The 13,425-nt window shown below is 34.3% G+C and overlaps 1 protein-coding gene and 1 long non-coding RNA gene across 8 annotated transcripts in view; one reads left to right on the forward strand and one right to left on the reverse strand.

The window, feature by feature from the left end:
* The window catches only part of Col24a1 (collagen type XXIV alpha 1 chain), a 349,791-nt gene that overhangs the window by 315,308 nt on the left and 21,058 nt on the right, over positions 1 to 13,425 (forward strand). For all 5 annotated transcript variants that reach the window (XR_010050132.1, XM_063257323.1, XM_063257335.1 and 2 more), the window contains 2 exons: positions 5,609 to 5,644; positions 5,742 to 5,768. Coding sequence is in view for 4 of the 5 variants with exons in the window: in XM_063257323.1 (XP_063113393.1) it covers positions 5,609 to 5,644; positions 5,742 to 5,768 (63 nt within the window). In the remaining variant the exon portion in view is untranslated. The remainder of the gene's footprint in view (positions 1 to 5,608; positions 5,645 to 5,741; positions 5,769 to 13,425) is intronic.
* Positions 1 to 13,425, reverse strand: part of LOC134477881 (uncharacterized) — a 67,228-nt gene that overhangs the window by 11,475 nt on the left and 42,328 nt on the right. Inside the window, exon 8 of one of the 3 annotated variants that reach the window (XR_010050151.1) lies at positions 2,433 to 4,240. The exons of the other annotated variants lie outside the window; for them this stretch is intronic. This is a non-coding gene — a long non-coding RNA (uncharacterized LOC134477881). Of the gene's footprint in view, positions 1 to 2,432; positions 4,241 to 13,425 lie in introns of those variants that run through there. 3 annotated transcript variants of the gene reach the window in all.

A 13,425-nucleotide genomic window follows, 5' to 3' on the forward strand; every position in this document is an offset into this window, starting at 1 on the left:
TGGAAGACAAAATAGGTAGAAACCTTGGAGACATAGGAGTAGGTAAAGAATTCATGAAAAAAAAAAAAAAAGGACTCAAAAAAAAAAAAAAAAAAAAAAAAGGACTCAAACCGCACGGGAAATACTTCCCAGAATCAATAACTGGGACCACTTCTTATTAAAAAGTTTCTGCATGTCAAAAGAAATCTCCAGCATAGTGAAAAGAAAACCCACAAACTGGGAAAAGATTTTAGTGAACTCTCTCTCAGACAAGGGCCTCTTGTCTAAAACATATAAAGAATTAAAGAAACTCAGACCTCCGAAATTCAAAGATCCAATCCAAAAATGGGCATCTGAGATGAATATGCAATTCTCAGATGAAGAAATGCAAATGGCAAATAAATACATGAAAAAATGCTCATCATCATTGGTCATTAGAGAAGGCAAATTAAAACCACACTGAGATACCATCTCACTCCTGAAAGAATGGCCAGGATCAAGAAAACCGACAACAAATGCTGGAGAGGCTGTGGGGAAAAAGGAACTCTCCTGCACTGCTGGTGGGAGTGTAGACTGGTACAGCCTTTGTGGAGATCTGTCTGGAGATTTCTCAAAAAGTTGGGACTGGAAATCCCATTTATTCCAGCTATTCCACTTCTAGGCATATTCCCAGAAGAACTGAAAGCATCATACCACAGTGATATTTGTGCACCTATGTTTATAGCAGCACAATTTGTAATCGCCAGATCTTGGAAACAACCCAAGTGCCCATCAACTGAGGAATGGATAAAAAAGTTGTGGTATTTCTATACAATGGAGTATTATTCAGCTATAAAGAAGGATCACATTGAGATATTTATCAATAAATGGGCGCAGCTTGAGACCATACTCATTAGTGAAATAAATCAATCTCGCGTGTGTGAATACCGAATAGTTTCCCTAATGTAAATAATGATTCAAATATATAAAAATATGTGGTAATCATGATTCCCCATTAGGTGGCCTTGAAGCCTTATAAAGTTTTCACTCATTAATTAGAAAGGCTTTATTCTGGGCTTCTTGATATGAAAATATTTGAAGCTAGAGTATATGAAGTTTTATCCAAATATTTCAAGGAAAAAGACACTATGGTAACTACTATTAAGTCAGGTTATAAGGTGGTGAAGTACTAGGTTGTTGAAACAGTCATGCTGTGACCTCTATTGTTATATTGTTATGTCCTGTTTTATCTCAATCTCCCCCTTATTGTTTCAAAAAAAATTATTTAGTCATTTCTTATGTTTGTCTTAATTAAAGAAAAAATTCAAAAAAATTAGGATATATAAATAGTAACTCTTTTCGATTTCCTATTAACTTGTTTTGAAGTCCTGTAGTACTCCCACGATCTTGTTTTGACTGATTAGACTCTGTTCCATTCTATATGATAGTATCAAGTTTGAAGACATAGGCAACTACTTTGAAGACAGTAAGATTCACTAAGATACCCATTCTGGTTTGACTATTGTCTTCTTTGGAAGTCCTGTAATGTTTACAATGCCTAAGTTTTATTGGTCTTGTTCTCTACTGTTTTGTCCAACTTTATAATATCTAATAAGATAGACAATTCTTTTTAAGGAAACAAGGGACAACGTTGATAACCATTGTTGATAAACTTGTACTCTGTTCTACACCATGTGCTATGTCTATCCTTGGTATTGACTGACAGCTTTGTTTTGCCATATTTGACTGTATTCTCCCCCCCCCCAAAGAAAGTAATAAGCACTAAGGAGTAATAAAATCCAAGATGTGTAAATTTTGTTGTAAAAAAGAGAGGGAAAAAAAAAAAGAAAAAGAGCTCTAACGGATATAACAGCAAGTGTGTTTGGGGGTGTTAAATAGCTGATTTTATCAATGTTTTTGGAACATTGAACACAGCTGTTTGCAGTCTCCCTGTTTGAATGTCCACCTTGTGTTCTTTGATACTGTGATTTGAGGAACTATTTTCAAGAAGATAGTGTGTAATCTACTAGCAGGTAATTTCTTACTGTTATGTTTTTTTGTTTTGTTTTGTTTTGTTTTGTTTTGTTTTGTTTTGTTTTGTTTTGTAGTTCTGTATTGCGTGTACCCTTACGCCGCTTTGGTTTGTTTTGTGTTTTTCTCTTTTTCCTCTTAAATAAAAAAAAAAAAGAAAAGTCTTAGAAAAGACATTCAGTTCCCTTATATTCAGTGAGTTGCATTAAGGCATGAAATATCTTTTATAGCACCTAGTTCCCAGAGTTTGGCCCATGAGCACACAAAAAGTATTTACTGAATAAATAGAATGTACCAAAGTTCTCTTATTTGCCTCCAATTTGGAGTCAGATGTGTTGCTGTTACACCACGAGGTCCCTTTGCCTCCAATTTGAAAGTAAAAGGATGGTTTCAGTGTTATATGAAATATTAAGGTATAAGAAAATATCTTAAGTATCAACAAATTTGAAATTAAAACCATATATGTGTATATTTATTTTTAAATTTCACAGATGGTATAATTCATTTAAATGAAAAATTTTCAAGTTCTTTTGCTTCAAGTATACATTCCCTTACACCTATATAAACTTCCCACCACTTAAAATTTCTAACCACTTGCATGTGTATACGTCTTTTCTCCAGATAAGAAAGCATGGGGATTAAAACTGATAGGAGGCTTAAACTTACAATCCTAAAATGAACTTTGGAAGCCAGACATAGTGGCACACACCTATAACCCTAGAATTCAGGAGGCTAAGGCAAGAGGATTGAGGCCAGTCTAGACTGTATAGTGAGTTCAGGGACAGTCTGAATGACATAACAAGAACCTATCTCAGAAAACAAACAAAATAACTTTGACGATTATCTTTACAAATGTGGAGATTATCCACATATGAAGCAATTCACTCAAGGTCATACAGAAAATTAATTACAAAGATAAGACTAGACCCCAGGTCTCCTAGTACTTGTACAATTGTGCTTTTCTGTAACTTGTAGCTATCTCAAAAAATTAAAGATTATGAATGAGACAAATAAGAATGCTATATCATGAGTAGCCCAGCTACCCACATGCCAGCTTGAAGAACAGATTCTGGCTTGCATCACATCCTATACCTTGTAACTGTTTCACTCTAATGACTTTATTATCTAATAAATTTTATTTAGTATGACTAAACTTTCAGTTTAGTCCTCTCAATGGTTTCCAACAAAAGCTTTTTCATTTTCTATCCAAAAGAAACTTTTGACAATGACTATCGCTATTTTCGATTGTCAGAAGTAGGGGAAAAGGGAGAGTCACTAGTGGCAGTCTGGTAGATTGAGACTAGGCATGCTATTATGTGGAAGCTTTTACATTTATAAATAAGAAAAGGGGAAGCTCTCTGTAAGTGGCATTTTTTTTTTTTTTTTTTTTTTTTTTTTTTTGCTCTTTCATTTCCCACGACCGCCTGCTTGCAAGGCAGGTGCTTATGCCGCTGAGCTAAATCCCCAGCCCCCAGCTCTCAAACTGAATCAGTCAGAACATCACAAACCTAAGTCAAGATTGAATTTACATATAGGAAATGACATATAGGATTTACATAAAGGAAAAGACTAACATACTAAGGTTCAAGAATACGTATTCATCAGCATTTTTAAGTCAAATGATAAATGTGTTAAGGTTTTTATCACTGTGAAAATACTTGATAAAATCAATTTACAGGAAGAAATGTATGTTTTGGCTCACAGTTTGAGATATTTCAGTCCATGGTTACTTGGTTCTATTGTTTCTGGACTGCAGTAAAGCAGAGTACTATGGTAAAAAGGCCTGTGGAGCATGGCTGCTCACTTTATAGTAGCCAGGAAGCAGAAAGTGTGAGACAGCCAGAGAGGAAGGGGCCAAAGCCAGATATAGTCCTCAGGTCATACCCCTATGACTGATTTCCTTCAGCTAAGTTCCATCACTTCACAATAATGCCACTAAAGTATGATCTTATCAATCAGATTAAGTCACTGATGAATGTAGAACCCTTTAAGACACTTTAAGATCCTTACAAATGAATGCAAATGTGCTCTGGGCGAATGATTTGGGATGACAATGTGCAATGTATGTACTAGTGTTGCACCTTGATTAACATGTTTAGATATTTTGTTTTAGTGTTTTTTCTTTCTTTTCTTCCTTCCTTCCTTCTTCCTCTTCTTCTTCTCCTCCTTCCCCTCCTCCTCCTCCTCGTCTTCTTCCTCCTTCTTCTCCCCCTTCCTCCTGCTTCTCCTTCCTTTCTCCTTTTTCTTCTCCCTGAAATAAAATGTACTTGGAAAAATAAAAATTAAAAGCATTTTTTAAAATCCTTAGAGAGTTTCTAGGATGTATGTTTTATGGACTGCAATACAAAGTGAATAAAGAGGAGGTAGCATGGGAGGTAGGCTAGGTGATCATAGAATTCTAAGTAGTAATGGAATAGAAATAGGTCTTCAACAAAGAGTAGAAGATAATGAAAAACATTCCTAACTAAGGAAATAGCACATATAAGAGAATCCACGTATGAAAGAACTAGGGAGATTTAGAGATCTACAAGTAATCGGCTATAGATATTTTGTATATGTCGAGGAAATAAATGGAAATAAAAACTTGACCTTGAAGAGATAGTGGTGCACTTGTATATTTAGTTGACTTGAATTTTTGATGGCTACCAAATCATTCCATTTTCTGTTGATGTGTAAAATGGAAATACAGCACACAACTTGCTATATAGTAAGATCTCAGTAAATGGTAGGTATCTGAACTATTAAGTTTATACTTAATTCTCTAAACAGTAAAGATCCCCTGACTTAACTAAATAATGCCATTTTTATATTTACATTTTATTGATAGAATATAGTTAACAGAGTGAAGACAAAGTCTGGAAATCAAATGGAGATACTGGCAAAACATTATATCTTTAGTCATTTTAGGCTTTATACATAATTACCATGGACTAGTTAGCTTAAATAGCAAACATTTATTTTCCACAGCTTTAGAAGTTCAGTCGAAGAAAGGTCTGTTAATTCTGTATCTGCTGAGCAATTTCTTTTAAGTTTATGAAAAACATCTTTCTGTTCTGTCCTTATCAAAGGAGTGACAGATCACCTGTTTGGTGTCTCTTTTTATAGGGCTCTAATTTCGCAAAGGCTCCACTCTGAGGAACTAAATAACACCCACCCACTCCCAGTCCCAACACCAATATATTGGAGACTAGCCTAATTGGTGCCTAATTTATACTATATGAAGAAAAAGGAGATGTTTAAGAACCCTAAAGTTTCTCCTTTATGATTAATTGTTGAGTGATGGTAGAAATAACAGGGAATTGTACTTATAAAGTATTAACATTTTTGTCTTACATTTAAAATAGTTTATTGAAATGAGTGAATTCAGTTTCTAGTAATATCAGTAAAACAGGAATCTAGATACAGTTCATTCATGAATAGGGATGATAGTTAAATGCAAGAGCTTTGAAATACCAAAGCAATTTTAATCCTCTGACTTGCCTCATATAAAATGGCTATTAGAGGATTTTAATTTTAGCTTTCTTGCTTATACCAAGTCAAAATCAGTGGATTTTGTTTATTATATATACATGTATGCATCCATACATATATACACTGTACTTTGTCTTCATTTTCCTAGGGTCCCCAAGGACCAAGAGGTCAACCAGGGCCTCCAGTGAGTAATTTACATTTATATATGTTTATTATTGATGAATATATACTAGACTAGCTTGGGATGTCTACTAAATAATTTTTAATTTGTTATGTTACAGGGACCACCTGGAGCACCAGGTCCAAAAGTAAGTTATTTGATTCATTTTATCTCAGTATCATGTTAGCTCCCTGTTAAACCTATCTTTCTTGTGTGCCTCTGTTCTTTTTGCTAAACTGTTACAGAGCTGTATCAACTATGCTAACTTGAAATTCAAGCCTCACACTTCTTATCTATAAAGTAGAAATTGGGTCTCCTGTTTTCTGGTTGGTTTTGAGTGTCAAATAAAAAGTTATGCATTCAGTAGAGTGTATGACACATAATAGGTGCTCAACAAATGCGTCTTCATTTCATTCTCTGAGTCCTAGTTCTCCTTATTCTTTGCTAGCCAAAATTATCCACTTCTAGGATTTACATCACTCCTTCTCAGTTCCTGGTAACTATAAAAATCCTCAAAATTCTCATGAATCTGGTTGTTACCTAACTACTAGACCCCCAATACTTGAGACACTTTTCTTTCAGGCAACACTTCTGGATTGTGAAGATTAAATCCTCCTAAGTATAGTGAATCCTTCTAATTATTTTTATTATTTCAGACTATAAAGTAGCACATTCATTAGAATAACCTTTATTTATTTATTTATTTATTTATTTATTCTTTGTTGTACGTTTTCCACTTTAAAAATAACTAATTGAAGCTGAGCATGGTGTGCAGGCCTGTGATCCTAGCACTTGGGAGACTGAGGCAGAAGGATTGCTATGAGTTTGAAGCCAACCCGAACTACATAGTGAGACCCTGCCTCAAAAAAAAGGAAACAATTTACTCTTTAGAATACATAGAGGAAGTTATTTTTGTAGATCCCTTCACTCCACCTAATGAGAGTTCTATACTCAGATGTGGGTTCAATGACTTAGATGTCATTGAATAGCTTCCCAGACAAATGTTCATCATACTGTCTGTCTGAGCCAGCACTCCCCACAGGATACCCATGGGAAAAAAATAATAACTTTGAAAATGTATAATTATTATATGCCAGAAAATTCATGAATGACCTAATATCATGAAATTCTCTTTTCTTTATAATGCCTGTTCAAAAAAAATACTTTTCATTGAGTTGTCATTTGCACTAATAGTGCTTAAAATTGTAGATAGTTTAGATGAATTAAAGTACCTGACCCCACAATACCAATCTAATAGTCATTACATTTTTTACTGCCCCACACTAAACATGGTCATTTCATTTAAGAATATTCTTTGATCTCTTTATCTCTACTGACAAATGTTTCAATTATATTTAAGCTTTTTAAGTATAAAGAATATGTCACTTGATGTGTGCAAAGAATATACATATCACTTATATACACATATAGCATTTTACATATGTAAAATATCTGTAATATCAATTCCTAGAAGTAAGATTATTGGGCATAAAGGATAATGAGCATGTTTACATGTTATTTTTAATTGTTACAAAATAACCATAACACAAAATTTATCTTTTTAACCGTCTGTAAGTTCAGTTCAGTGGCTTCAAGTATATTCACACTGTCATATGATCATCACCATGATCCATTCCTAGAACTTTTTTCCTCTTCCAAAACTGGAACTCTACCCTTTAACCAATAACTTCAAATTATTTCTATTCCCCAGCCCCAACAAGCAGCATTCACTTTTTCTGTGTGAATTTGATAACTCTAGGTACCTTACATACATTAAGTCATACAATATTTGCCCTTTTTTCATTAATTCAGATCACTTAGCATGTCAACATTTATCTATGTCTATGCACATATTAAAATTTCTTTAGCTAATAGCCAATTGAAAATATACAACCCATTTGTTTATCCAGATGCACATATATGTTTGCTTCCACCTTTTAAGTTTTCAGCTCATCTGAGTATAGACTTGGAGTGAAATTACATTAATTCTATATTTAACATTTTAGGGACTAGAGGTATAGCTCAGTGATGGAGCACCTCCTTAGCATGTGCAAGGCCCTGGGTTCAATTCCTAGCACTATCAAAAACAAAGTAAGATTTTTTAAAACTTCCATATTGTTTTCCACTATACCTTATTAAACTTCTCATTCCCACCAGTAATGCACATGTGTTCTAATTTTTCCTCATCCTCACCAACACTAGTTATTTTCTGGTGTTTTGTTTTGTTTTGTTTTGTATTGTTACATCAGCCATTCCAGTGGTTATACAATAGTATCTCCTTGTGGTCTCGATTTGCTTTTCCTAACAATTTATGATGTTGAACATATTTTCATGTGTTCACCAGCCACTTGTGTATCTTCCTTTGAGAATGTCTATTCATGTCCTATCCCCTTCTGTTGTTGCTGTTTGTTTTGTTTTTTGTGGTGCTGGGGATAAAACTCAGGGCCGCACTCATGCTACGCAAGTGTTCTACCACTGAGCTACAATCCCCAACACACCCCCTTTTTTCCCCCTTTTTTTTTAGATGGGTTGCTTTATTTTTACTGTTAAGTTATATGAGCTTTTTGTAGGTTCTAAACACTGATTCTTTATAAGACATACGATTTGCAAATACTCTCTCCCATTTATTGGGTTAGCTTTGCATTTTCCTTGACAGTGTCCTTTGATGCACAGGGTTTTCTTTTTTTTTTAATATTTTGAGTAGTCAAATTTATCTATTTTTTTCCTCTGCTCACTGTGCTTTTTATATCATTTCAAGAAATCATTGCCATTGGATTCAATGTCAAAGTTTCTCCTGTTTTGTTCTAAGAGCTTTGTAGTTTTAGTGCTTACATTTAGGTCTTTGATTCATTTTAAGTCTACTTTTGCTAATCTTGAACCTGAGAGAAGGTGTATATGACAGTGTTCCCGACAACCACAACAATGAATTAACATGAAATTTTGTTAATTTCATTGGAGTTGCAAAATTGTACCACTTCAGATTCTAGAAATTTGAGAAATGTCATTTGAGAAATGTCATCACAGAAGATGAAATTTGGGTCTGTGGTTATGATCTCAGACCAAGGTTCAGTTTCTCAATGGAAATCACCTACTTCTCATCATGTGAGGAAAAACATTTAACATCGGAGTGATGATTTAAGAATACTATGATGAATTCTGAATATTATAAGAACTTACTATAACATTTAGTAAATGATATGCATAGAAATGGGTAAAGGGGGCCAGCAGTTTAGCTTAGTGGTGTAGCCTAGAGGCATAAGCACCTGCCTGGCAAGCATAAGATCATGAGTTCAATGCCCAGTACCAAAAAAAAAAAAAAAAAAAAAAAAAAAAAAAAGAAATGGGCAGAGGGTTTCATTCTCCATTATGACAATATATTGTGTCACACATTACTTCTGCTACAACAGTTTCCACCAAATGAAAATCCTATGGTATCTCCTCATCCACTTTATTCACCAGATCTGACACTATTCCATTTCTAGATCTTCCATAAAGTCAATATGACCATGAAAGCTAAATGTTTTGAACTGATTCAGAACACCAAGGCAGCTACAAAGGCACAACTCAAAATACAAATGAGGACTTCCAGAATTGCTTCAGAAAGAGGCAAGAACAATTAGATAAGTGTGTTCAAAGCAACAAGGTTAACCAGGGGACAGGGAGGTCAATGGTAATGTGTGCTTTACGGTAATAAATTTTTAAAATTTAAACACAAGCAATACATCTGAATCTCACCTCATATGTCTAGGGAAATTCTAGACATATGTCTAGGGAGTTCTTCAATGTATAAATCAATATTTCTCATCAAAGGTTTTCAGCCATTATTTCATCAAATATTTTATGATTCTTTTTTTCTCTTTCCCTTTGCAGACTCCTACTATGAATATGTTTGACAGTAACCTATGGGTCTCTGAGTTTCTATCCATTTTTTCTTATTCTTCATTCTTTTCTTTATTCTTATTCTTTTTCCTTTATTCTCAAACTACATAATCTCAATAAACCTATCATCAAATTTACTGACTCTTTCTTTTGCTTATTTAATTTTGTTAACCTGTCTAGTAAAACTGTTATTTCTGTTACTATGCTTTCCAACTCCAAAATTTTTATTTAGTTTTCTGTAATTTTTGTCTATATATTGGCATTTTCTGTTTGGTGAAACATATTTCTCAAACTTTTCTTTAGTTTTGTAGGAATTGTTTTCTTTAACTCTTTGAACATATATAAAATAGCTAACTTAAAATCTTTGTTCAGGGACTGGGGATTTAGCCCAGTGGTATAAGCGCCTGCCTGGTAAGTACAAGGTCATGAGTTTGATCCCCAGTACCAAAAAAAAAAAAAAAAAAAAAAACTTTGTTCAGTTCACCTGAGTGTCCCCAGAGACAGTTTTCTATTGACTACATTTTCCCACATATTCAGGCTACCTTTTCATGTTTCTTTGCATTTATAATTCTAATATCCCTTGACATCCACAGCAGATTGGTTCCACAGCCCCCATAACACCAAAAAAACCATGAGTGCTCGTCCTTTATATAAAACAATATAGTATTTGCATATAAACACATTTTCCCAAATACATTCTCTAGATTACTTACATTATACAATACAATGATCTCTCTATGTAAATATATTATACTGCATTAGTTATGGAATGACAAGAAAAAGGTGTGTGGCTAGCTTATTCATTAGAGCACCATTTTTTTCAAATATTTTCAATCGAAAGTTAAATGAATTCGTAGATACAAAATTCACAGATACAGAGCAACAACTACATTTTTGATGAAAATTGGAAAATTTTAAAAATACAATGTGACATCGGTAGCAACTGGATTCTTATCCTCAATCTGAATTTGTTTTTACTGTTTCTATCAATATTTATTTAGTGATTTTTATCAGTTATACAAATTTATATTTTTGACCTCTGTGAGCACTGAAGTCTGTTAGGTAGCTTAGTGGTCAGTTGAATTCCTATAGAGAAATCATAATAGATTTGCTTAAAATCCAAAACCAGTAAAAGTCTACCAGCTTTCCCCAAGGAGATCTATGTGCAGATAGAACACTACTACAGTGCTCAACCAGTTGACAACTGTGCTTAACCTTCACTTCATCATGTCACAAAGCCTATCAGAGATTGTTTACAACCTTCTCGGGTTTCTTAAGCATCCTCACAGCCATATGCATCCACACATGAATTTTTAGGTTCCATGGGATATACAAAGGCTTTTCAAAGCCTCTTTAACCATCTCATTGCCCAGCTTGTCTTTTTTTTTTTTTTTTTTTTGTTAACCTATTATTTATTCTAACCTATTATTTATACCGCTTTTTACTGATTCAGATAGCCTTTAAGTTAGGCAGTTCCCTCGAAATGTCTTTGAAAAAGATCCTAGGGGAAAAATATGTTTTGCACTGGATGACCTCTGAGGCAAGTAAAATAAAGACAGTCATACAATTAGTGTCTTCCATGGAGACTTGAGAAAGGTCAATAATGATAATGTCCTGGAAATGAAGCTTAAGCAACTCTTCCAATTGTTTTACCAGGTTTTCACTGTGATTTCAGACTAATTAATTCCTATATGCAATTCGAGAACTGGATAACTTTTCCTTCGGTAAAATAGAGTGAAACTGAGTAAAAGAGGTTGCGTTATAGGCATAAAGAGAAAAAGAAACCAGTAACTATAAGTAATGGACTGGCCATTTTAAAGTTACTTTTCCTGTAGGGTTAATACAAAGAGAACTTCCTTAGTACATGGACTCACATAGACTGAAACCAATTATTTTGCAAAAATTGGTTCATTTCAAAGTTCAGCTTGATTATACATGGCACACAGCACATACCCTATTCTGGTTTATTCTGGTCTTCTAGATTCCAGTACAGGAGGCTACTCTAAAACACTGACCCCTAATGAATATTTATGTAACAGTTTTTAAGGCTACTAAAAACTGGAAAGACTGGCAATGGGAGCTGGGGAAGACAGAATAGAACAAATTAATATTCTACAAACGTACTGCTCTTACAGATTCAACTTTTTCTTTAATGAAACCTCCCCAGATTTCTGTATTTTGATAATGTCTGTAATTATGAAAAAATTAATGATAATTTTTGCCAATTTTCTCATTGCTTTTATAGAATAGAGAATTCTAGGAGGTCATTACTTTACCATGTATACCAATTGTTCCTAAATCTGTCTCATATAAAATTATTGTGCAATTGTTTGAGTTGCAAACCTTTTATCAAACAATCACTTTTATCATGGAAGATATGAGTATTTGGCAAATATTTTCCTGAAAATGAAAGATAGAAGTCTGTCATGTCAGGAGGCAGGGCTAATACTTTCTGCTTGGTCTCAAGTTTGTTTGGCACCAGATAGCATCACTCAGCTGCCCCACCTTGTTGACATCAGGATATAATTGTATCACTTTCTTTTCAACCTCACTCTCTCAATTGCTTGTCCGTCTTGTAGACTTTTCTGGATCTTGTTTGTTTGTTTTGATATTTTTGAGACACAGTTTTGCTGTACAGTTTAGGCTGATGTTAAACTCCCAGTGTAGCCCAGGATGCCCTCAAACTCATGGCAATCCTTCTGCCTCTGCCTCCCAAGTGCTGAGATTTCAGGCATGTGCCTTGACACCCAGATACAATACCAATTTTTAAAAACATACAAGTAGCTGGGCATAATTCCAGCACTTGGAAGCCTGAAGCAGGAAGAATCTTGCAAGTTTGAGGCCAGGCTGGGCTACAAAGTGAGCTCAGGCCACCCTGAACTTCATGAAAAGACCCATCTCAAAAATAAGATAAAATAAAATAAAATAAACATGCAAGTTACCTGAACAATAAAGTAGGTGGAAATATCTTTCCAAAAAAAAAAAAAAACCATACAATAAAAAAACTCTAGATATGCCTGAAGAATATGTGAACGATGAGATCAGGGAAATGAAGAGATGATCAAAATAATAATTGTAGAAACCACCCACGACTTGGAGAAAGTTGTGAATGAGAGATGATTTTGAGCTATACATAATTCTGCATGATGATGATCTTACCACATCAGAAGAAGACTCAGAACACAGTCTGATGAGGAAAAGGAAGAAAATCTTTCTTCACCAGAGATGGGTGCTACCATAAAGACTATCCAGTACTTAATAGAAAAGTTTAACTTGGCTCTATCAACAGTTATATAGGCCTTCTTTTAAAAAATCATGATGAGTTGGGAGGCTACTTCCTCTGTTTTAGAGTTTGGTCGGAGAGTGGATAGATACTCCATTTAGTCCCAACAAGATGGCTCAGATTTGCAAAAAGATGATGAAGCTACCAGAGATGCATTAATCAAAAAAAAAAAAAATGATGCTCACCATGTAGACAGGAAGATTGAATTCTGAAAGAAATAATTGGCAAGATAATGAGAAAAAAGTCATGACAGATGAACAGTTATGATCACAGAACTTTAGAAAGCTGTTACATTGAAACTGACACCTTCTGACCAATGCTGCTAGCATTCGGTGAGTCTCAGATTTGTAGCCAAGCAGAATTGTAAAGGAAGATAAAATAAAAAAAATCTTGATATATTTAGAGTGATCCCTGGAAAGTATCAGAGTGTTCATGAAAGAAAAATCCAAACCAGAGAATTTGATCTACTAGGCAGTAATCCTTTGCAGGAATGGAAGCCTGCTGTATTAATGACAGGAGCTTAGTGACAGCAAAGGAAGAAAATCAGGAGGCACAGGTCTTTTCACACAGTATGAATAAAGAACATGCTACCCTATGCCAGAGATTTGTCTAGATTACAGTAAACTCAAAACTAAGAATCTAA

This window comes from Cavia porcellus, unplaced genomic scaffold (genome assembly GCF_034190915.1).
Source record: "Cavia porcellus strain 051 isolate PalLab524CR breed Dunkin Hartley unplaced genomic scaffold, mCavPor4.1 scaffold_1, whole genome shotgun sequence".
Classification (NCBI taxonomy): domain Eukaryota; kingdom Metazoa; phylum Chordata; class Mammalia; order Rodentia; family Caviidae; genus Cavia; species Cavia porcellus.